This window comes from Bacillus rossius, chromosome 8 (assembly GCF_032445375.1).
Source record: "Bacillus rossius redtenbacheri isolate Brsri chromosome 8, Brsri_v3, whole genome shotgun sequence".
Lineage (NCBI taxonomy): Eukaryota > Metazoa > Arthropoda > Insecta > Phasmatodea > Bacillidae > Bacillus > Bacillus rossius.
The window spans coordinates 3,430,989-3,457,422 of NC_086336.1; the positions used below are offsets into that span (position 1 = coordinate 3,430,989).

Consider the following 26,434-nt stretch of genomic DNA (forward strand, 5'->3'; position numbering starts at 1 on the left):
GTGTATTTATATGCAAAATTAACATTTTAAGCGCCTCAAAAATTCTACAAGTTCAACAGTGTTTAACATTATTACAATATAACAACATCCTGAAATGAACATTCAATTTTTAATTTCAATGGGAGTAAAAATACAGTGATCGCAGAAGCAGTACTTGCGTAGGGATGCACGCAGTAATTTGGGCGTTTTGTCTTCGTGTGAGCTACCGTGAGACACAGCTCGGAGTCCAGGGGTCCGGCTGGTACCTGTGGACCATCTCCCGAGAGCGTCCGGCGTGTGCGCAGGCCTGCTGACGCTGAAGCCGGGCCAGCTGACCACCGTGACGCTGAACGCGGTGAGCGAGCGCCGCCTGTACCGCTGCCTGGCGTGCGACGCCTGCCACGTGCTGCCCTTCTCCCAGGAGTGGCTGTGCCCGGGCGGCAAGGGCGTGCTCTACAACTTCGCCCTGAGGAAGTACGGCCCGCTGCGCGAGGACAAGATATACTCCTTCTACAACTACGTGAGTGCACTCCCTGTGCCACAGTGCGTGTCGCCAGTTCACAGTTTACATTTATTATCTGTGCCTAGCAATGTGTGCATTTTTTAAAAAAATATTATAGATTATTATTATAACAGTAGTGTTTAATTAATTTAACTGGAAGTCTGCCAGGCCAAAAAATTCACTTAAATCCTGAAAAAATTGTGATTATTACTAGAAAAAGGTAACGTAAATTTCTAAAAGCAAGGGTATACAGTAGAATCTTGTTATAAAGTACATCAATAAAGCCTCAACTTTTATACTTAGTAATGAAAGTACTTTATTCTGAAAGTTACCTTTAAAACGTAGTATTTTTGAATTTTTTAAAAATAAAGTAGTAGGGGATCAAATGTTTCATTAGCTTGAAAGCAAATATTTGTAAAACAACAAGAATTTAAAAAAAATTACTGAACTTAATACAGTAGCCTAAATTCTAGGCCTACATATACAAAATTTATATCTGTCAAACACAAACTGACGAATGGGTTAAACTATTTTGCAGATACAGTGAAACCCCGTATTTACGTTAACGGTATTTACGTTTTCCCGTTATTTACCTCCTTTGTTTTTGGCCCAATTTATTTTCCATAAGGCGGTATATGTCGTTTTCACGCTTGTTACGTCGGAAAAGTTTCTTCATTCCCGTTATTAACGTCTCTTTCAGTGTTTACAAACATCGAAACATGGCCGCCATAGAAGAAAGATACATCAAAAGCTGCGTATGTGAATTAGTTCGCGTCGTGAACAGTGCAAGTAATCTTGCACTATTCACAATACTTCTATTTCCACAGCTTTCCGCTACGAGCGCTGATAGTATCATTGGCTTTAACGGTAAATGTATTTGACACATCTTTAACTCTTTGTCGTTATTAATATCTGTGAGAAAATGGAGAAAGTGAAGCAACGAAAAACTATAACCGTTGCCGATAAAATTAAAATAATTGCCAAATTCGATGAATATGTTGGATCACGTGTGGACCTTGCGAAAGAACTTTCAATCCCTGTGAGTACTCTTAACACCATCATCAAAAGCCGAGAAACCATCACTGCAAATGCCGCGCAATGTGGGCCAAGTGCTAAAAAACGTAAATATGTGAAGGACTCGAAATTCAAACAGCTGGAAGATATTCTTCTTGAGTGGTTTTCTGGTGCACGTGCCGCAAATTTACCAATAAATGGTACAATACTGAGAGAAAAAGCACGTGTTATTGCCTCTAGGCTGGGAATTCAAGATTTCTCAGCTTCCAATGGATGGATTGATCGGTTTAAGCAGCGTCACAATATTGTTTACAAGGTGGTTTGTGGCGAAAGCAAAAGTGTGGATGTGGAGACTGTGGAACATTGGAAGGAAAAGCTACAGTAAAAAATTGCTGGGTTCGACCCGAAAAATGTTTTCCATGCTGACGAAACAGGGTTGTTTTTCAATGTTCTACCAGACAAAACCTGTAGTTTTAAAGGGGAACCGTGTCACGGAGGTAAGCTCAGCAAGCAACGGATTACTGTGTTATTGCTTACCAATGCAGATGGAAGTGAAAAATTCCCCCTTTATGTCATTGGCAAAGTGAGGAAACCTCGGTGTTTTAAAAACATCAAGTCACTCCCAACAAAGTACGAAGCAAACACCAAAGCCTGGATGACCAATGCTTTGTTTCAGAGCCAGTTGCATGCATTTGATTCAAAAATGGCTTTGCAAAATAGGAAAGTTATTCTTTTCGTAGATCAGTGCTCTGCTCCCAAAGCAACCATCCAGCTTCGCAACACTGATATTGTCTTCTTCCCAGCAAACTGCACGAGTGAGCTACAGCCCCTTGACTTGGGTATCATTCAGGCATTCAAGTTTTTGTACCGCAGATACCTAGTTTCAAGGGCAGTAACAATGCTTGATGTTGGAAAAGACCCTTCTTTGATGAAGATAAATCTGCTGACTGCATTGCATTTTAGTGCAAGAGCCTGGAAAGAAGTGAAAACATCAACAATTCAAAACTGCTTTGCAAAAGCTGGATTTGTGTTCCCAGAAAAGGCTTACACTCTCAGTGAAGATGATTACAGTGACATTGAAGATGTTGAAGGACATGAGAGGGTGTTGCAGGAGAAATTATTTCAAGATTACGTGGATGTGGACAGTCAGGTGATCACTTCGGAAGTGCAATGTATAGAAGATATTGTAGAAAGCCATGTCAGTACTTCTCAACAGGATACTGATGAAGATGATGATGATGATGAAGAAGTGACAACACCCACGAGTAAAGATGCTCTTGCTGCTCTTCAAACTCTGCGAGACTACATTGGAGTATCTGCTGGTGAAAACTGTGATGGTGTTTTTGATAATTTTTATACTTTAGAGAAGCAGATCATGTGCATGAACACTTAAAGATGCAAGCAAACCAAGATTTCTGATTATTTTACAAAGAAATAGACCTAAGTTAGGCTTGAAAGTTTTTGCACATAAGCCTACAAAACATTTTTATGGTAACATTTTATCATGGCACACATTGCTTCAATGTTGTATTCACACAATTTTATAAGTTATATGTTGTAAATTTATTTTTTGTTTACTTAGGCTTAATGAAGGATTTTTTTTAAAGATATTTCATTCACTGTGTCTTTTTTTGATGTCTCTGACTACTGAAGTAAAAGGAGTGCATTAAACCAGGTATGTTACATTTTAAAAATATGTTTCCCTCAATTTACACTTTCCTGGTATTTACACTTTTTGTCTCTGTTCCCCTGAAAAGTGTAAATAAGGGGTTTCACTGTATGTACATTTATTGGGATAGAATTCCCTCGTCATCTCCTAGGCGAAGTCTCTTGCGACCAGCAGATAAAGATGACTGTTCATACAGTTTAATAATTTTTTCGCGATCTTTTATTATTGTTGACAGTGCAGTGGGCACCAAACCACACGACCGTGTCACATCTGCATTTTTCCTGCCTTTGTCAACTTCTTTCAAAATGTCGACGTTTTCCTTCAAAGTAAACTGCTTGCGTTTCTTTTTATCTTTTTGGCCATCCATCCTGATTAAAATATTCAATCAACAATATTGTTTGCCTCGCGCCACGTCAAACGTAAACAAACCTCGCATCCATAGATAACCATAGCGCCGCACTAGTAGTGCGCGTTGCGAGCATGGCTGTGCCAGGCGACATTCCAAATCTTCTTGGCAACACAATTATTAAAGCGTGTCGGCCATGTTGTGACACAAAACAGTTCAAAACTTAACATGCATAAACTAACATTGGTTTTTCTATTACGTATATAAGTTGAAATGTAATTTTTATTTAACGTTTGTATCTGTGTTAATAAAAACTTTTAAAACGTGCTCTACAAATAACCAAAAGCTGGCGCAGCTAAAAACAAGTCTTGAAGAGTGGCGAGACAGCAATTGATTGTTTACATCGTCTCGTGCACTAAAGTGTGTGATCCATGGAGGAGGACGAATGGCGCGTTATACTGTACTATGAATCGTTGATACAATGTTTGTTTACGTTTTATACTTGTTAACGATTCTTGAAAGTGATAAAAATTAATCGTAATGTACATTTATATTAAAGAACCCCTATGCAAAATCAGTAACTATTATGTAAAATTTTCCTGATAACTGGAAAAGAATGGTCGTTGTATTGAAAGGTAGGATACGTTTTTAACGTTAAAGTGAAATATTTGTACATTGTTTACATTGGTGTTTTGAGCGGGAATTTAAAATCATACGTTGAACTGAAAGATACGTTATTCTGAAGTACGTTGTAATGGAATTTCACTGTATTTGGCTTCTATGAGAACACGTAAGAAGCAAGGTTTTTTTTTCTTTTCACAATGGCTTATAGACTGTAACGCGCTAATTCGGGAATCGGATAATCCGGGACGATTTAAAAGAGCAGAGAAAAAAAAGAGAAGTAAAAATTGTCAGCGCTTAAAATTAACGTCACGCGGGCCGGCGCATGGGCCGCCAAACTCTGCAACGCTGTTTGTACCGAACCTTTGTGTCGTCCCCCTTTCAGCTGTCACATTTGTCACTCTTTAAACTTGAGGGGGATGTCCTGACTACTGCTTCCCGTCTCCCTTTGTTTGTTTCCACCCGCCAACGCACGGCAGGCGCCTGGCGAGTGACATGTCTGGCTGGCATTCGGCTGGACAAAGTGGGATGGGGGGGGGGCAAGTTCAGCACGATCTTATCTTTCTCTCTTCGGCTGTTGTAAATGACCGTGAACTAATGGCTAGGCAGTGCCGTATTTTTTAAGCCGAGACTAATTCGAAGACGGTCCTTACCGTGAACGGATTATCCGGGTTTATTACTTTTTTTTTTACAGGATTTTAATTATCCGGGCATCGGCAGGTCCCAATTAACACGAATAATGGAGAGTTTACTATTTTTTATCCATCTGCTGCCAAATAAAGCATCGGACAGGGGACCCGATAAAGCCCACCGTCCAGCGACATTATCCAGCGTGACTCGGCTGGGGATTGATTTTGGATAGGTTTGGTTGACGGCAAGCGCTGGGAGGGGAGAGGCGAGCCGAGAATATTCGACCAAGACACCTGGGTAGACGGGAGGAGTGGAATATAAGCGCCAGTGATGAGAAGGGGGGAAGTCTGGTGACCTTGAGTAGTTCACTCATTTCCGTCTGCACACTTCTCGTGGTCACGTGTGTTGACAAGCGGAGACATAAATGTTTTGTTACAACTTGAACCTACAGACGTAATATTATTCGTTGTATTATACACGTTCATCTTTTTACTTTGGTATAATGTTTTAACATTAAATAGTAAAGTAAATCAGCTAGCGTATTTTTAATCTTTGCCGAGGAATTCCCAGTGGTCCAATACTTACGTGAACCATACTGTACCACTTTTGCCGTGAGGTAGTAAACAAGCCCCGGAAATGTTTGTGTGTAGCGGCCTCCCGACCTTTAACCAGAGGCTGGGGAATATAACACTTGCCGATCCGAGCCACACACACTCAGCAACTCGACACAGCGTTTGATGGAATAAGTAAAGACAACGTTTAACAGACTTTTTAATACGGCGCCACTGATTGCGCTAAATTTATTTTGGCGCAATTTTTGTATCCCACATGTGACCATTTATAATTTATTGTAAGCATGGATAACAAAGTTTAACCACTTTACACGATAGACGATTCTTTATTTTATATTGTACGAATGCTAGAATCGTTTTTCACGTATCTGCTGCATACTTCTGCAAAAGACACGCTATCTGTTAGTACGTAAATCTAGAATTTTTATTTTGTGAATCAAACTCGGTACTTTGCGATTCATATTCGGTTTGAAGTATTACTATGGCCTTTCTATTTAGAAGACTTTGACCACAGAATCGTGTGTAACCGCACACACTGCTCTTACTTTTTTACGGACACTGACGAAGCAGATACTGTGGCTGACACCACGAGACTGGCAGCAGTTTGTGTGTCGCACGTGTGTATGGCGGCGTGTGGCGCGCTCGTAGGCCGTGCGACAAACTGTGCGCGGCATGCGGAAAAATAAAAAATAAAATTCAACATTTAATATTTATCTTTAAAATTTATTATTTTTATTTTTTCACCCGCGTTTAGTGAAAACTGCGGATGCAAAGTCCGCACAACGGCGGGCCGTCTATACTGTGCGTGCTTGCCGACCTATTAGACCACAGACGGTGTTTTATGCCTTTTGACCTTGGTCACATCGAAACATCGCGGTTATGCAACAACGCGGGTAAAAGTTATGTCCCCCGACAACCGCGTTAAATAGGGAGTGTACTGTACATTTGAGATTCTGTAATCATTCTATGGTTTTACTAATTGTTTTTATCTTAATATTTTTTTCTGCAAGTAAATATAAGCTTTTCAGGAGTAAAATGTTACCCTGTTTTATCGCATAATCGTTGCACGCTCTTAATCATTGCACCAATAATTTAGGGCATCTTAATTTGGATTAAAAAAAACTCTTGCGTAAACTTTGCACAATGTTTTTGGTCCTGATCTTAGATTCCAAGCACTTTGTGTAGGTATTTTTTCCATATAAAACAATGTATTTTAAAGTGGAAATCTAATATTTATTCAGACATTACCACTTACCTTTTTAATTAATGGAAATATGAAGTTGTGTGATATGTAAATTTTCTTTAAAAGACGTTTTCAAACGTTATAACCTTTATCTGTTTGTCTGTGTCACTGCGGTGTACCACTTATAAAAATGTAGCCAGCGCTAGTTGACATAATTCCTGTTTGGTTATGTTGCTTCCTGTATAGAGCGCGCACACGTAGCCGAATATCGATATTGATTATCTCGCCAATTGCATTCAACGTGCGCTCTTTGTTGGGTGCCGAGTTAACTACATTTGATGGCCCACACTGTTTTGTGGTAAGTGTGTACTACGACGATAGTTATGCGTTAGTTCAGGCTCGCATTTGGGTCACAGATTTTGTTTTTCTATTCAAAGTTGAAGAAAGGTTTTTGTTGCATGACTTATTGATTTAAATTGTTTGGTGTGCTCTTTTATACTTCACTTTTTAAATAAACGTACATTTCATGAATGGGTTTTGTTTTCATAAATAACTTTATCCAATAAAAAAAATTTTTTCGCATAAAAGTCATACCCATACTTTTCAAACTTGATTTTACTATAAAATGTGAAACGATTATGCAATAAAACACAGTAAACTATACATACGTAGTTTATGTGTTTGAAAGTATAGGATTTCTAGACATTCCAGATTTACTCTGTAGTTAATATTGTAATATTGACATGATTCATATACATGTAGAATATCTTGGTATTTTTGGTAATACATATTTAATTTTTAATAGGTGACAATTGAATACTTGCAGACTCTTGTTCTGTCTGTCCAATGCTGAAATTGTGGAACTGATCTTCTCATGAATAAATTTTAATTTGGCATGAAATATGAACGTTACAGAATTCACTCTAACATGGCCTGTATTGTTGAAACGGGACGAGAGTAATGTACCGGGAGCTTGCAGGGCTTGGAGTGCAGCTACGACGCAGCTAGCGACAGGCTGGTGATAGACAACCAGGACGTGAACAGATGCCCGTGGTGCAGGGAATCGTGAGTACCAGCTCTGGCTTCTGTCCGCCTCAACACTGTGCGTGTGTTCAACGTCGGTCTTCCGAACATTGCATGGTGTGAATAATATTTTATTGGGCAGTGGTTAGACCATTTGGCTCCCGGTGAGGTCAAACCAGGAGTTTTCGCAAGTGGGAAACCTGGCAGGCATTTCCGTGATCTGATGGGTTTCCTCACGTTATTCCCATTTCCTCCACCTATTTATTGAGTAAACACTTTCTCATCTCAGACCCTCATGTGTCTATTTACCCTGATTTAGAAAATAAATGTTGAGCTAATTAATTATTGTAGCAATTAATTAATTGCTTGATTCAACATGCTGTTAATTCATGTTCAAAATTTTTGGTAATAGTTAATTGATCTTAAATATTTAATTTATAAGTAATTAGAAATGTTTGTTTGCAATATTAGAAATTTTTAAGAATCTTTGACGTTCATTGTGATCCCCATCACGATGCTCTAAGTGAAAACGAAGTATGCATTGCACAGACTAGCTATCCGTCTCATTTGAGCAGCATTATATGCCTCATTCAGACATTTCTCAATATCTAAAAGTGCAGGACCGCCACAGCGTTACCCCGGGAGTAGAAGTCGAGAGGACTCGGATGCCTCATCAGTCATCACTTGTCCTGTGTCTTTGTGTACACGTGGTGTAACAGTTATGCATGGGTGGACTTACCTACACAAGAGTTACTAACATTCATTATGACCTCAAAGTTGTTCCTCAAAAATCAGTTAAAATATATTTATTTATTTGCCACAGTTTTCGGCGACCCTAATCTGTACCGGTGTTGAGCACCAGAAACCGTATTTTAATTAAAGTGCACTACTTAAATAGGCAGTAACAATATCTAATGATTTGGGGGATGGTTGGTTTTTTAAAACGTAAAAAAAAAAAAAAAAAAAAAAAAAGCCAATGACTTGAAACTTAGGACACTTTTTTTTTTGTTTGCTTTTTCCATTTAGAGACAACATGTTGGCTATCAACTGTTCTCTGCTTGATGTTGAGTTGTGGGAGACCTTACACAATTTATTATCCAATATAGTACATATTTAAAATTTATGAGTTTTTTATTTAACTTAAAAAAATAAGTATATATGCTGATTTTATAATGTGGGACTTTTTTTGACCAGTCCTTCAGCAAACATTTAGACTTTGACTTGCTCATTATTGTTACCAGATGTACTGATAATGTGTAAATGTTTATTTTGTGTTTTATATGACTGTACCATGTACCAATGTCTAAACATCAATTGAACGCTTGCCAAAAATGTCTCACCTCATCTTGAACTGAGTGTATGTACATAGTTAAAGCATTTGTTTTCTCCCATGCCTGTGTGTTTGTGTGAAAGGCACCAATGGGTGGTAAGTTGAATCTTTTTTTGTCAGCAAGGCAAAAGAAATAATTGCATGAGATGTCAAAAGATAAAAAGGACCTTGGCAGTCATCGGACTAAACATGTGCTGACAGTTCCAATCCATTTTTAAAGGCTTGAGTAGTTCTCTCTCCGTAAAAACCTTAGTTAGCAGTCTGCGCGGATGTTATTTATGGCCCCAAACACTGGCGTTGAATCCAGCTTTAAATGCAATCTGTTTTAAGAATAAATCATGAGAATCTTCTAATTTTTTACCTAATTTTTTCCTGAGGACAAAGTCAAATACAATTTTCCTTTGATTCAACTTCTACTTTTTGAAGCTTTGCACACCCCTATTGTACTCAATTTACCTATGTATTTGTTATGAGATGGGAAATACTTTGTTATAGACTTTTTTTTAACTAAAGGCGGATATTTTTGTATATCATACATGCTTCAATAAATGTGCAGTTAGTTTACAAAGGCCTATAAGACATGAGGTTAACACTACTGCGTGCCGTGATGGCCGCATGTCTTGCTTGAGGTGGGAAGCAGTTCCTCGTGCATTGGTAACTTATGAGCCTCGGAGGTTTTTGTAGGCATTGATAATATCATAGATAGTCATATAGCAAGCAAATACGCTGGTAACTGTTCCACATGCATCAGGATTGACGGCGGTTAGTACAGCTACTTACATAATTATTTATTAGGCCTGTGCGAATATTCGAATTTTCGAATATCAAAACGAATAGTTTATTATTCGTATTCGATTCGATTTCGAATACTAACACTTCGGAAAAAGAATATTCAGTCATTTACGAAAAAGGCTGAGCTGGGTCACTACATCTGGCCACGTAAAGCCCGTTTGAACACAGTAATTCGGAGCGATAACTAACATATTTTATGTAGAAGAATGTCGTCAGGTCGTTTAAAATAGATTTGAACATCAGCATACTGATAAAGATAAATACGTGTCTGTAAAATCCATACAACCGGGACGTTATAGGTGACAGTTTTCAGATTAGAGGGTGAAACATGGTTTGTGGGCACTGTAATTTCGTTCCGAACGTGACGGCGAAGAGAAAGAAAATTGTACAGACCATGTGGAAAACATCTGGCCGCATACACACAGAAAAGACTCCAAAAGCCTAACATGCTACGTCAATGTTTTTCAATAGGATAATACACAGCAAACGACCGGATGCAGGCGGCAAACACCCCCCCCCCCCCCCCTCACTTTATACCCTTATCACCCTTCCCAAATTCCTCGCGTAGTGACAGCTCAGACAATTATCCTGTCCCGCGCGTCAAAAAAAAAAAAAACTCTTGCCAAGAACTTACTTAAAAGCTTGCGATCACGTTACATGGTGTACCAAGATTGTGAAGTAAATGTGTTTTCTATACTTTTGTTATTCTTTTGTACATAGATTACTGTATTTATGTATTGCTGTGGGTTTATGTGTAAGCGCTGATCTTAGATATGTTATTTTTTAATGTATATAAAACTGACATGTTCCATATCCCAGAACTCCAGCAGTTTGTAAGGGGTCTACGGAATGAAATGAATAAATAAATAAATAAAAATAAATAAATGGGTTGGCCATCATGGAATTCTCAGATAATACATATTTTAACGTTGGTAGTCTACACAAACCAAACTTGGTCCTAAAAAAATTCATAAATAGAATGTGTATCAGAATATTTAAAATTGAATTGCGATTAAAATAATAATTGTATAATGTATTAATTTTTGTCATTCATTATTTCATTGTTATTACTACATGTGCGACCGTAACTTGTGATGAAAGTCGGCATTACTGTTGTATTACTAAGTAACAGATTTCTCTGTAAAGTTATTTTAAAAAAACAAGATTCATATTTAGTCTAGATCCCAAAAATGCTTTATTTTATTTTTTAGCATATTCTGAGAATAAATATGTGATTTATGCCTTATTTAATGCCAATGTAGCGACAATGCATCCATATTCATGAATATAAAGTAAGTTTCCCAAATCAGTACATGCTTCATAATTTTTTTTATATAATAACGAATTAAAAGTACAATACAGTAGAACCTCGTTAATCCGTGATGCGCTAATTCGGGAATCGGATAATCCGGGACGATTTAAAAGAGAAAAAAAAAAGAAGTAAAAATTGTCAGCGCTTAAAATTAACGTCACACGGGCCGGCGGCCGGCAAACACTACAAGCCATCGCGTGGGTCGCCAAACTCTGCAAAGCTGTTTGTACCGACCCTTTGTGTCTCCCCCCTTTTCAGCTGTCACATTTGTCACTCATTAAACTTGAGGGGGATGTCCTGACTTCTGCTTCCCTTCTCCCTTTGTTTGTTTCCGCCCGCCAACGCACGGCAGGCGCCTGGCGAGTGACGTGTCTACTGTCTGGCTGGCATTCGGCTGTACGAGGGGGGAGGGTGCAAGGTCAGCACGATCTTATCTTTCTCTCTTCGTCTGTTGTAAATGACTGTGAACTAATGGCTAGGCAGTGCTGTATTACGCCATCCAATATTATTGGATCACATATACTATATGTGTGCATGTGAGAGGAGTATACGAGAGGAATGGAATATAATTACTCTCAAGGAGAGGGAAGAGGCGGAATGAACAAACAGGATAATTAATCTACTGTTCTCCTTTTAAAAGTTATGTAAACATACTCCTAATATTTCTCCGACCACAAATAGGAGTGACGGCATACACCTACAAAATAATTAGACTTAAACAAACATCACATAAACACACCTGTATCAACACAGATGCACAAATAACACGTGAACAAACAGTAACCACCTATATAAGAAATAAGAAGCAGAATCAACCGTCAGTATGTCTACGTATTGTCGACTGCACAAACCGTGCGATCACTTACCAGCTTTGGTAGTGTGTGACGTGGTTGAAGATGTAGAAGCATGGCGTCTTTTTTTTGTCTTTGCTTTTGGTTCTGAAGTTGTCCCATTCTGGTTCGTCTTTTCTGGAGATGACGAACGTGTATGCATCTGTGCAGTTTGCTTTGGTTGGATCGTGTGGTAGTACATAGATGTCATTTGTGTCATCCATGGTGGTGTGTCGTTCGGTAGAAGTAGTGTCGTTGGTATTTTCGATAGTGGTAGAAGTATTATTTCTTTCAGGTGTGAAATGGATTGTATTGCTATTCTCATGAATGTTTCGTTTTGGTTTAGCATTTGTATCCATAATTCCTGAGGTTTGTATGGAGCCAGTTGGTCTATTGCTTCGTGAATCAACGTGATTCGTTCTTGTCTCGCTGACATGTTTGTCAGGTACATGTAAATTGTGTTTCTTTCTAGGCTGTTTCTCAATATTTGAAATAATGATGTCAACGTCTTCAATGGTTCGTTTTGAAAGTGTTTGTGTAGGTCTGGTACTGTTTCCTGGAGTTGTTGTGCTATGTTCGGTTCTGGTTGGTGAGGTCTTTTTGTCAATTTTATCACATATCGACGAGGTGGACATGTGAATGTTTTCCCTGTCGAGTTTGTTAGTACGGGAAGTAGCTCTTTTGTTGTCTGATCGTTCCACAACCACATTATGGAATGGTAATGTATCTTTTAATGTGGTTTGTTTCTTACCTTTTTCTGGTAGTTGGTAGGTGTCTGGAACGAAGTTGAATTTTCCTCCGTCCCACGAGTCTTCGTCTGATGATAGTTCAATTTTATACTGTAAATCACACGGTTCTTTATAACACTCTTTACACTAATTCGAAGACGGCCGGCCCTTACCGTGAACGGCCTTAACCCAGCTGCACGCCGGTGTCTGAGAAGCTTGACAAGAACTTCCGGGCTTTTAATCGCTAGTCCGTGAAATTCGGTAATCCGTGATTATCTCGGTCCTGACCATCACGTATTAACGAGGTTCTACTGTACCTCAATAGGATGTGTTCCAAGGAAAACGTAAACAGGCCAAGTAAATTGCCCATCCCTAGATATAACATGTTTTATGGGATTTCAATTCTCATTCCAATTATTCGAACTCAATATTCGTATTCGAGAATAATTTGGTATTTGTATTCGAATTAGATTCGAACTAAAAAACTGATATTCGCACAGGCTTATTATTTATAGTACAAAATTGGATATATAATTAGTGCTTAGTCAGAAATCTTTTTCAGCAGTACTTGTTTCAAAATTTTGAATTCATATTGCATACAAGGAAGGCTTATTAATAAGCACTACTACACGAAGTTGTACTTATTTGCCAAATAGGTCACCAATTATGAATCCCACCCTAAGAACACCACCCAAAAAGAATCTTGAAAATGTTGACTTATGAGGCTCTATTGTACTTCAACAGGCCTAAAAAAAACAAGTAGGGAAATGAATGTTAAATTTGTTAAATGAAAAGCACGGACTGTAAAAAGATGGTAAAGAATATATCAATGGCTTAGAATGAAAACCTTGTATCTCATAAAATGCAAATTTTACAGCAGAGACACAAAACCATTTATTTCGCCCCCCTCAATTAATGGTTGTACAATTCTTTTATGTGATTTCCCGATAGAAAGCAGTAGGATGCACATTTTATTTCTTTCAGCCAAACATTTTGTGAGATACAATGTTTTCCAGCCAAAAACATAAAAAAGTATTTTCGTCCAAAAATTGAGATACGAGGTTTTCATTCTAAGCCATCGATATATAACATTACTGTGTAACATTAGGATGAGTTCATGTTCATAACTTGCGAACCATGTAGTAACTTACTGTTGATTATTCAACTGGAAGCGAGAGCACTTGTCCCTGCATGCATCGTGATTTGTTTGAGCGTGCGCAGGTCGAAGATGCGACTCCTGCGTGCGGACGGCTCCGTCGCGTACGAGAACGGGGACGCCACCAGGAACCGCTCCCAGTCCCAGGGCGGGCCCTGCAAGTGTGGCTACAAGCACTGGTGGGACGGCGTGGAGTATGACAACATGCCCGAAATAGTAAGTCATTACTTTTTTGGGTAGTTTTGAAGATAGTTACTTTAAGAGTCCCGAAGTACCTCAGTAAGACTATACAATTATTTCAATGAAATGATTTTACGACAGAGACAAGTTTTGGCGTGGCTGTAGAACGTTGTTCAATTAAACATTATCAATGCGCTCGGTGTTCTATCTTAAAAGATTTATTATTTACAATAAAATGGTTGTTCAGCTACAATTTTAAAGACATATACCAGCCTTTGAGAAGGACTTTATACCATAAGTTTTCATCTTACTTTGTCTTGATAAAACTGCAGCCAAAAATTGTCCGTCAAGTTTAGACGACTCGTCCTGTATAGTAGCTACGGTATCTGCTGTACCTGTGTGTGGGAGTGCTGTTTGAGTGTTGTTGACCTTGTGGTAGTGCACCAGCGCTTCTGCCCTTGTGAGCCGAGCCAGATTTTCGGATTAGCCATATATTTGGATTAGCAGGCTTCAAATTGCCGATGACTGTGGTAAACAAAAATTCTAAATGAAATTTTCAAAACAATTGGTGCAGCCCGGACCACAGTTAAATTTGTCTCTAACTCGCATTAAAAAAGTTAAAATCGTGAGCCACAGTCCAGCACAACCTCACATGACCAGCCAGACAAAGCACAGCACAAAAAACACACTGAAGTCTTGAACACCGCAGAGCTTCCTATTGGCTACAAAGACACTTACAATCACGACTATATTTGATTCCCCAGTCAGAGAGATTTCTTATGATTCGGGCAAACGTCTCTGTCTCTATAACACAGGACGCGTTAAATATCGGGAAATCTTTTCGGCACTACGACTTTGCGCATCAGCCTTTATTTCCTTAGCTGAAAACACTGACCCATTTTCCAGAAACAATGCTTAGTGATATTAAAAGAAAAATCTCCATAGTAACGCACTATTTATACAATATAATCAGATGAAAACCACTTAATTATAAACTATAAATTAATCCCTTGATTTAATTGAAACGTTTAAAAATGGACCTAAAAAACTTTCTAGATAATATACCCAACTATACAGTAGAATCTTGTTATAAAGTACTTCAATAAAGCCCCAACTTTTATACTTATTAATGAAAGTACTTTATTCTGAAAGTCTATATATTTACCTTTAATACAGTAGCCTAAATTCTAGCCCTACATGTACAAAATTTATATCTGTCAAACACAAAATGACAAATGGGTTAAACTATTTTGTAGATATGTACTGTTATTGGGACAGAATTCCCTTGTTATCTCCTAGGCGAAGTCTCTTGGGACCAGCAGATAAAGATGACTGTTCATACATTTTAATAACTTTTTAGCGATCTTTTATTATTGTTGATAGTGTAGTGAGCACCAAACCAAATGGCTGTGCCACATCTGCATTTCTTCTTCAATGTGAACTGATTGAATTTCTTTTATCTTTTTGGCCATCCATCCTGATTAAAATATTCAATCAACAATATTGTTTGCCTCGCGCCACGTCAAACGTAAACAAACCTCGCATCCATAGATAACCATAGCGCCGCACTAGTAGCGCGCGTTGCGAGCATGGCTGTGCCAGGCAACATTCCTATCTTCATGGCAACACAAGTAAAGCGGGTCGGCCATGTTGTGACACAAAACAGTTCAAAACTTAACCTGCATAAATTAACATTGGATTTTCTATTATGTATATAAGTTAAAATGTAATTTTTATTTAACGTTTGTATCTGCATTAATAAAATCTTTTAAAACGTGCTCTACAAATAACCAGAAGCTGGTGCAGCCAAAAACAAGTCTTGAAGAGGGGCGAGACAGCAATCGATTGTTTAGATCGTCACGTGCACTAAAGTGTGTGATCCATGGAGGAGGAAGAATGGCACGTCACACTGTACTATGATTTTATGAATCGTGAGACATTGGTTGTTTACGTTTTATAGTTGTTAACGATTCTTGAAAACGATAAAAATTAATCATAATGTACATTTATATTAAAGAACTCCTGCGCAAAAAAAGAATTATGTAAAATTTTCCTGATAACTGGAAAAGAATGGTTGTATTGAAAGGTAGGATACGTTTTTAATATTAAAGTTAAATATTTTTACATTGTTTACATTGGTGTTTTGAGCGGGAATTTAAAATCATACGTTAAACTGAAAGATACGTTATTCTGAAGTACGTTGTAATGGAATTTCACTGTATTACTAACAATGAAATACAGCATTAACTTATAAAATGAGCAACCTGGGGACTGTGCCAAGCACTGGGGGAGTGGCCGCGGGAGGCAGGGCCGGCGGTAGCGCGGGGGTGCCCGGTGCCAGGTGCCGGTGCTGCTGGCGTGGGGCGACGCGGTGGTGGCGGAGGAGGTGCGCTGGTTCCAGCACGAGCCAGACCCCAGCCTCAACAGCAACGCCTACGCCGCCGCCGCGGGCCTGGTCCGCAGGCACTTCCCAGGTCGGTCGTCACTCCCTTCGCTCGCTCACTCACTGGCTCGCTCACTCACTCAGTCACCCACCCAAATCACTCAGTCACCCACCCAAATCACTCAGTCACCCACCCACATCACTCAGTCACCCACCCACATCACTCAGTCACCCACCCACATCACTCAGTCACCCACCCAAATCACTCAGTCACCCACCCAAATCACTCAGTCACCCACCCACATCACTCAGTCACCCACCCACATCACTCAGTCACCCACCCACATCACTCAGTCACCCACCCACATCACTCAGTCACCCACCCACCTCACTCAGTCACCCACCCAAATCACTCAGTCACCCACCCAAATCACTCAGTCACCCACCCACATCACTCAGTCACCCACCCACCTCACTCAGTCACCCACCCACCTCACTCAGTCACCCACCCAAATCACTCAGTCACCCACCCAAATCACTCAGTCACCCACCCAAATCACTCAGTCACCCACCCACATCACTCAGTCACCCACCCACATCACTCAGTCACCCACATCACTCACCTCACTCAGTCACCCACCCACCTCACCCACCCAAATCACTCAGTCACCCACCCACCCATATCACTCAGTCACCCACCCACCCATATCACTCAGTCACTCACAGGTGCATCACGCACCACGTGCACAGCATGTGAACCTACATATCGGTCACGAACATTTGCTGATTTTTAGTTTTAAAAAAAAATTTAGTGCTGCTAGCATACATAACGTCACACAAAGCTGCTTCACTCTGTTGCATAAATTGGTGAGATACCTAAATTGAAGTAAAATAAAGAAATACACAATATTATCTTAAACATTGAAGCATACATATTTATATGGACCAAATAATTATGACCCTTTAAAGTCTATAAACATAGGTTTCATGAATGCAGTTCATGAAAACAAAATATGTTATTTACTTATGGCACAAACGTTTTACTTTGAAAATTAATGCACATGTTACTGATGTAAAATTGGTTCTTTGGTACTTTGCTGAAGATATTATCTTATGAAAATGGCCGAGGTAAGTCCAGCACTCGTGGGTTGTGTACTACTTTGCGTAAGCACACAATGTAAGTACGTAATCATAGTGTCTAAGTGCCTTAAGTCTCACATGTTAACGTCACTCGCTGCAAATGTCAAAATGTTTCTTGTAAAAAATTTAAAAGCTTCCTCAAAGCGAAACGTGTAAGAAGTTGTTACTGTGTGGCCGCGAATCAAATTGTTGAATGCAAATAAGGCTTCTCAAAGGTGTCTAAAAATTAGCTCACAATTGAAAATGTAGGTATGTTTGCTCAAGGGATGGTTTCAAGGTTTAAACACATAGATGAGCATGTTGTGGATTAGTGCTAAAATAAAATACAGTTTAATCTCGTTATAGCGAGCACGGTAATAGCGAGAACACTGCTATAACGAGGTATTTTTGAGGAATTTACGGCGTGATCGCTTGAAGCGCGCTTTTGTTATTTGTCTGCTTTATCTCCACCCCTCTCGCTCGCCACTAGACATCTTGCCGTTGACGCCTGTCACATTCTTCAGCCGTGCAGTCGCCACCTAAGTGCGTGGCTTAAAAATAGAATCCCATCCTCTCTTTCTTTTATCAAACTTCCGTTAGTTATCTGTGCCGTGTGTAGACAAAGTTTGAGATTGGAACAGAAACAACGTAAGAAAGTATTTTTTTACAAATAAGAAATATGTATGTTTTTGTTTTTATAATCGCGTATTTTCACGGTTTTTTTGGTTATCTTAAAAGAGAGAATATTAAAAAGCCGCTCTAATGAGATTTAATTGTTTCTTGGTTAAGAAAAACTATTAATCATCAAATATTGTTAATTGTTTATATTCTATTCATTATTAATTACGCGACGTCATACTGTACGCGTACGCAATACGACTGGATTCGTTGCTGCAACATAACATAGCATGATATGCGGTATCAGAAGTAAAGAGTAACGTAACGATAGTAACGAGTACTAATTGTTATAGTAACGAATACATACGGGTACACATTTTTTTCGTTACTTTTACACCTCTAGTAGGCACTACCGTATTTATTTCCGAATCGCTAGGGCAGTTCTCTTGTAACTTTTGTTTCGGTCAGTTCTTTGGGTATCTGTCCGGGAAAGGGGTGGTGATGGTTTGAGTTTAATCCCAAATTTATTTTCTAAAAAAGTTGACAGGTTTCTTTAAATGAAAAAAGTATAGTTTTTCAGCGACTATTTCGTTTGAGGCGTACGTGCGTTGCCGCAGCCGCAATCCTGCTTTTTTGTAAGGAATTAAATCGTCGCGCTACACTAGCACCACCTGTTAGCTACATCCCAAACAAACATGGCCGCCAGCAGACAGCCCGCGTCGATGATAGATAGCAGGACAATGCTGCGTCGGCCGCAGGCTGAGATGCTATGCTTACGTGGCTTGGTTAGGGTATTCTGGTTATTTTGACGCAATCAGTGATCGCATCCGTACTTATGGGGTATCGTTTTAAAGAGAATTCACACATCTGCTCACAGAAATTAAGATTTCGTTAATATAACCTGTTATTTTCCAATTATACTGGTTTAAACACAATTTTAAACTATTTTAGGTTAATTTTTATTTTGTGGGGGCCAAAATTTGTTTAATTCGGTTATAGCGAGGACACGGTTATAGCGAGGATCAAACCCGGAACCGTGACACCTCGCAATAACGGGACTCTAGTGTACCATGTAATTTATTCATATATTTTGTTTTCTGAACAATGCAGAATTTACCCGCCTATAAGTATTAAAAAAAACTTCATAATAGTGCAAATATCCTTTATAGCATCTGTGCTGACTAGGGCCCGGGTGACTTGCTTGTGGTAGGATTATGGTAAAGTGGGGCACTTATAAGTCATATTAAACAAATAAACACACCACTGATATTACTGGAAATTGTGCGGAGGTCAACATAAAACAAGAGAACAAAAAACAGATTAAGAACCAGAATCGAACGGAGCACCTGGGAGACTGTAAAACCATCACATCAATACTAATTAGATTACAAACTAGAACAATGGCATTAATTAAATTTTGTATATGTATTAATTGATAAATATTTTTTTTTGTGTTTTTAATAAATTGTTATTTATATTCTGTATTATTTCATGAATTAACCTGCATTTTGGCATTACTTGGTTTACTGACTCACATTTCAGTTTTATTACAAGTCACCATATAATATTGTACCTAGCAGTAGTCACTACATCTCCACGAGGAACGTAGCCGGCACGCTGTGTTGCAGGTGAGTTTGGCAGCGAGCTGTTGATCCAGAAGGTGGTGGACCAGATCCTGCAGCTGACGAAGAAGCCAGAGCCCGCGGAGGTCCCGGCCGCCGTCACCTGCTTCAAGCCCTCGCCTCTGCACCCCAAAGAGCCAAAGGTAGCATTCTTTTTTTGTTGCAAACGATAGAAATGTTTCAGTGACACTTACACATCTCGGTCTTACTACTAAAATTTACTGTCGCAAACTCCTTCAAACAAGGTTGGTCAAGTCAAGTGCCGTGGTTACGATGTCATCGTAAACGTCGCTAGTACAGTCTTGTTAGTTTTAACTAGTTTTAAACATTCAATAAAATTACACTCTCACACTAACTAGCGCACGCCTAACACGCACGTGACTCTTGGTGCATCCTGGTGCCCACAAGTCACCACGACGGCCGTCTTCTGAACACAGAACTTTATATGACAAAATACAAGAGAAACTCATTGAAAACTATTTCACTGGCTCAAACCACTTGGTTCATGGCTCGGAAAAAATAATGATGGAAAAGTTTAGTTACTCCTTCTGACGATATAAACCCTGCGGTTGTTTGAACTAAGGTTACAAATGGCAGAGAGGTTATTGTTCTCTAGGCGTGGCTCCAAATTTTTAAAAGGCTGCACCTTGGCCTACACTGCCATCTGTGGTTAAAATCTTCTAATTAACAAAGTCCAAAACGAGTATTTGTCATCATGACCCGGACCACAGGTGTGAAATTCTCCTCAATTCACATCAAATAATACATTTGTGAGCCACCTCCCAAAATGTGACCAATTCCTTCAACTACAGAGCGATGACTGATCAATGGTGGCGACGAAGGAGTTGTGGAGTCATAGGTTTATCACAGAGTACCTTACAATCTTAACAATTAAAACTACACTTTTCAGGAGTGAATTTTGATGATTATCCCTTTCAGCCTTTATCTTTATTTTTCCACGCATGTTTATGTGTCTCTCTCTGTCTCACTCTATTCTGATTTAATTTCCAGAAACAATGCATCAACTTGCTTTCAAAGAACCATAGCAAATAAAAAAAAATATTATGTAAACATTAAAAACAATAACAAAAGAGGTAAAATATAATAAGAATGATATATATTTATGTTAAAAATATCATGAATGCTTCTTAAACAATAATAATATAGCTAAAGTAAGTAATCAGACAATTAGTAGGTGATTGCATGATTAGTGGGTGATCACACAATTAGTTAGTGTGAAATGTACAGTGTAAAACGTCACAGCTTGTATAAGCTTCCCTCTTGCGCTAAAGGATGGAGATACACGGCAGGACGTGATTTGCAATACGACTCCCTTCTATTAGAGATACGTAAAAGCTGCAAATTAAAAAAAGCAACAAACAGAATTCACAGGACCAGATTATTTTAATGATGAGAGAACACCACAGTACTGATATACGCTAGTTGAAAGTCAAGCTGAACCATATTCACAAAGGAAACAATAGGTCTGTGAGCACTATCAAAATTCTGTCATCCCTAATCAGTGAATAATACAGGGTGTCTACCAACCATTAAAAACCAAGAAAATTGTCAAAATGGCGGATATTTGACGTGACTTGGAACTACAGGGAAAAAAGCTGTGTATTTCTAGATAAAACCGGGAATATTCTGTTGTGTTGGTAATGGTTTCATATTTAAGATGGTCGAGACTTTAGCCTTTTAAATTTTTTTTTCGGTTCCACGTCACCATGCCGACAGTGAAGTCTTTGTGAGCGAATGCACGTCGCTGGATTCACAATGTCGTGGCGGCGTGACATGTAGTATCCGCCGGCGATGCTGAGGCCCTGTGTGCGGGACTGCCGGCAGGGGGCGGGCTACGGGGCGGACCAGGAGTTGTTGCCGTGCGGCTCGGACCTGCTGGAGAGCCGTGTGCGCCCGGAGAGGCCGGACAGGCCCGTGCCCGTGCCGTCCCGGAACAAGGACCACAGCAAGAAGATGGCCGCCATGCGCCGCACCAACGCCAGCAAGTCGGAGGCTCTCGCAGGTCGGTCACCTCATCTTCCTCGACTGATGCTGTATGGCAGGCGACAAGGAGGCCGAAGTTTACTCAATGAGAGTGAAGGCCTGTTGATAAGCTGGAAAACTGGATGTAGATGCATTTGCAGGCCACTTAACTGGTTACATAAAGTAGCGAGACCAAGAGTGTTGAATGTTATGTTCAGCTATAGATTTTAAGAATATATACAGATACTGTACCTCTGATGTGTGTGAGGTTCATACGATTGTTCAGTGGGTTTTGGTCATGGGATCGGGTGGTCGAGGCAAATGTATCAAAATACCAGTGTATTTGGAATCAAAGCTGGTTGATTCTTTCCGTAGAGGAAAACCTCAAGATTGTTAGTATCCTAAATTTTAAATTAGACCGGCTAAGCTCATTAATTGATACCTTCAACTATTTTCAGCTAATTTTAAGGTATTTTCTTATAAATTGGGAATTTTATGTTAATCTGAAGTTTCATATTAACTGTGAGCTATCCAATTATTGGAACTGTCGCATATAAATCAGGGTATCAGGTCTGTTGAATAAGGGTGTTATTTGATGGATTGTTTTTATTATTAAGAAGTAATCTGTTCAATAAAAAAAAACTTGTTATCATTTGAAACATTGGTAGTGATTGAAAGGTCTTAACTCCTAAATTAAAAAAACCAGGGATGGTCCAGTTGAAACCTCAAAACTTCGAATACCGTAAAAATATCTAGTATTCGAAAGATCGGTGATTCAAATTGAAAAGATTAGAAAGAAAAATGTTTGGAGGAAACATAGTAAAATTTAAAAAAAAAATAAAAAATAGTTCAGCACTCGCTGACAACGGAAATTTACCTGTCCCGCAGTTTTCTCGAAATCGTGATTGAGAGGCCACGTACACTTCCCACTTCCCTGAGTGACGGCACAGTCTCTACTGGGTTGTGCGTGGATGTGATGAATCGTCGGGAACTTGTCGTGACTGCCGGGGAGTGTTGGCCGCAGGCGCCGGTGCGGAGGCTGAGGAGGAGAGGAGCCGCCTGCAGCGCACGCAGCGCGAGCTGGAGAGCCAGCAGCGCGACTACATGCAGCGCAGGGAGCGCGACTACCGGCCGCGCAAGGGGGCGCTGGGGCTGCCGTCCACCTCGCAGGCGCTGCCGTCCACCTCGCGGGGCGGGCCCCCCAGCCCGTCGCCCGGCTCGGACAGCAGCAGCGCCGACGAGGCGGTGACCGTGGCCTTGGTGCACGGCTCCCCGCCCGCCAACAAACGGAAACTGGACGCCGATTAGACACCGTTTCAAACAAAAAGTAGCGTGCGTTACGATCGTCTTTCTTTTCTCATCACGGAAATTATATTTACACAGATGCATGAGAATTATTTATTATTACAAAGTTTTTTTTTTTACTTTACGTGGTGGACATTGTAAGTTTTGTCCACATTCCTAATTCACCCTAGTGCAAGTACATTGGTTTCATTACGTTTTGTGCATTTTTCCATTTGGTTCATGCTGTCGTATGTTACTTTGTAACTGTTTCTGAAATATAAAAAAAAATGCCATCGTTTGTATTGTATTAACTTTTCCAAGGAATTGTAAAAATAAAAACTACGTGACTGAGCTTTGTTTGGTTATGAGCCAAGTCCATTATCAATCAAAATGGCATTAATACATTTTTTTGTTTTAAGTTCCGAGTTAAGATTTGTCGTCACAGTACTGGCTGTATGCTGCAGGGATATAGTCATGGGTGTGAGGTCACATTGAAGTTCAAAAAGTGCCTGCTCAAATCATCTTTTTGTGTTTGCCATAGTTTTATTTTTGTTCTTAAAAAGTTACGTTATAAGTATAGGTTCATCTAGCTCAGATCACTTATATTTCTCATAGTATTTTCTACAATTGAAAAACTTTTTTTTCTCCAGAAAATGCTTTAGTTTATTTTTAAAATGATTGTTAAGATATTATTAATAAGACTTTGTTATTTAATACAGTGAGCATTCCGGGTTCAGAAAGGAACATTTTACCATCTGAAAACAAATAGTATGGCTGTAAATTGTCTAAATTAAGCCAAAATATTACGTATTTTCATTTTCAAGAAAATGCTTTAAACAGACATGGTTATCAAATTATATTTTTTTAATTTTATTTATTCTACACTTAATGCACTGTTTGCAAGAAGAATTTTATGTTGCAATCAATATGAAACTAATTTTTAAAAATATTATACCATATTTTCATTTTTATTGCAGGTGTATTCTTAAATTTCATACTTTCAGTTGAACTGTAAAGAATGTACTTGTTTCTAATACTTATCTCATGTGATGTTGTTTAGAACACTTTTATGTTCATACACGTGGCTTTAGAATAAAGAAAATACATTTTTGCTCTTTGTCTTACTCTTTTATTAATAATTTGTTCTTAATTAATGTTAATTAGTTGACAATGATATTAAACATGTGTTATGTCCATTAAATTACAAAGTAATTTTACTTACATTTTCCTGGAAATATTGTGTTTTACTGCAATTGTTTGTTTCCCCAGAAGTATTTGATAGAATCTTTATCAACTTTATATGCTCATGTCTCAGGTAGAGTTTTTGTATTTGAAGGTAATTATGGTTCACCTGTGTTATGCACGTTGGTATTTCTCTGCTTTAGTTTAGAGAGTTGCACAAATATACTTGTCTAAGTTATTATATGTTTCAAAAGACTTAATGCAGGTAAAAAATTACTATGCAGAATATTATTTATATGACTTCAATATAAGAAGAATCATTATTGTTTGAGAATAAAGACTTTCTTATTAATCTGTTTGGTCTTTGTTGCTTGATTTTTTTTTTTAAATAATGTACAACATAACCTATCCTTAAATTATTGGTAATTAATTGTAATTAGCTTTATTTGGTTTGCTGGCTAGCTAGTGGTGTTTATAAAGTTATTTTTGAAGCATGTATTTTCAGTGTGTATTGACCAGTAATGTCACTCATATTCACAGTTGGTGGTTGATTTAAAAGAAAGTTTGCAGTCTGTTGGACAGGTAAGATTTGACATAGGTAGTACAAACGTCAGAAACTGTGTGAGGTTTCAATTAAAACAATACTGATGTGTAATGACTGTAATGTTGTATCCTTGGTTCAGGGGAGAATGGTGAAAAAAAGCTTAGATGATATAGGTATATTCATCCAAAATAATGGTATGATTCTTTGATGGTAATTTCAGAAACTTTGGTACAGTTCGCTGTCAGAAATCCTTTTAAGAGTACCACAGTATGTAAACCTTGCTTAACCATCTCCACAGGGCCACAGGGGATAGTTTGAAGGCAGTAACGTAAAGGAAACCAACTACTATATCTAAGATGGTTAGTTTTGTTTTAATGCAACAGTTCATAAACTCCACACAGATTCAACATTAACAAGTTATTCACCAAATGACTGAAGTGTTGCCACAAGATACTTTTTAAATCAAAATCACAAGTCTGGATTGAGGGCTCCTTCTCAAAACTCTTTAAACAGTAGTCACTATGGCAGGGTTCAACGCTTCAACCAAAGGTCAGGCTGACGAGACGTGTCGCTCTGCACACATCACACTTCCTATTGTTACAATGAGCTCAGTACAAACACACTTACCCTTACTAAGGATCTGACTGCAGTTATAGGCTTAAATATTATTTCTGCACTTTCACTCCAGTTTTACATTCTTTTACAACTACTACGTACTAACATTACCTCTTAAATTAAGTTCTCTCGTGCACAATTTCTGTACATCTCTTAACTGTTGGAGCTCTCCAAATAATAAATTTATCAGTTAATCAGATACTTACAACAGAAAATCTCTGCTCCCTCTACTTACCCCATTTATTATTATATTTTTTTTTACAATTTATAACACCTCTTAAAAAAAATTAGCTCATTTGTAAAATAAGTCTTTGCAAACATTTACTTATATCACTGTGCTATACCTCACTGTATCAGCAATAGGTAGTCCTGTGCGAATATTCGAATAAACTATTTAGATTTGACCTCAAATCTAACACTGAAATAACAAATATTCGTTTCCTTATGAATTTTGGACATAGCATTCCTCGTGAGTTTGTCTAATACCAACGTTCACTGTTCGTGTTGAGGGTAAGTCATTTCTGCAATATTAATACAATTTTTTTGATGTTTTAATGGGACTTTGTAATCAAAAACGTGAACAATAACGGACGTTTTAAACATGCAAAAAGCATTCAAAGTTTTTTTTTTTTTTTTCACTACTGTCTTACTAAAAAGTAACGGAATAATTGCATCGACGATTCAAAACACAGCACAATTGTCATTTAAACTTAAAAACAAAATATTATTTGTATTCACTTGGTCACACGCACCAGAAGTGGGAAAAATGTAGCCGTGCAGTCGGCTGGCCCCAGCAATGAAATTGTAAGCACTTGAGGATTCACGGCTCTCTGAGCCCGTTCGAGTCATAGTTCAAAAACTTACGAGCATGGCAGACTCCATGCAAATCCCCAACAAGACAGCTGTTAGATGTAACGCAAGCACGTAACACAGCAATCGGAAACTTTTGTCGGAGTGAATGTGTAACTTGTAACGCAGCAATCAGAAACTTTTGTCAGGGTAAAGTATAATGTATAACAGATAGTGTAATTAACACCGCAAATCATAGCATGCCAATAAATGCTACAACAAACTGACAGTTATTTCCAGTGCCCCCTTACCTAAGTTAGGCATCAGCCACCCGTGCTGCCTGAGGAGTGTAATCCGACTTCTCTAGTTAGTAATTCAACCACCGCCACGATCCTAGTGAACCACGCTGGGGCCAACGACCCACCCAA

At 38.8% G+C, this 26,434-nt stretch overlaps 1 protein-coding gene across 1 annotated transcript in view; it reads left to right on the forward strand.

The window, feature by feature from the left end:
* Positions 1-24,410, forward strand: part of LOC134535492 (deubiquitinating protein VCPIP1-like) — a 43,709-nt gene extending 19,299 nt beyond the window's left edge. The window contains exons 9-15 of the mRNA XM_063374624.1: positions 285-499; positions 7,496-7,581; positions 13,753-13,903; positions 16,209-16,341; positions 19,616-19,752; positions 21,455-21,632; positions 22,617-24,410. Of these exons, the coding sequence (XP_063230694.1) occupies positions 285-499; positions 7,496-7,581; positions 13,753-13,903; positions 16,209-16,341; positions 19,616-19,752; positions 21,455-21,632; positions 22,617-22,900 (1,184 nt within the window). The 3' untranslated portion in view covers positions 22,901-24,410. The remainder of the gene's footprint in view (positions 1-284; positions 500-7,495; positions 7,582-13,752; positions 13,904-16,208; positions 16,342-19,615; positions 19,753-21,454; positions 21,633-22,616) is intronic.
* Positions 24,411-26,434: the final 2,024 nt, after the last annotated feature.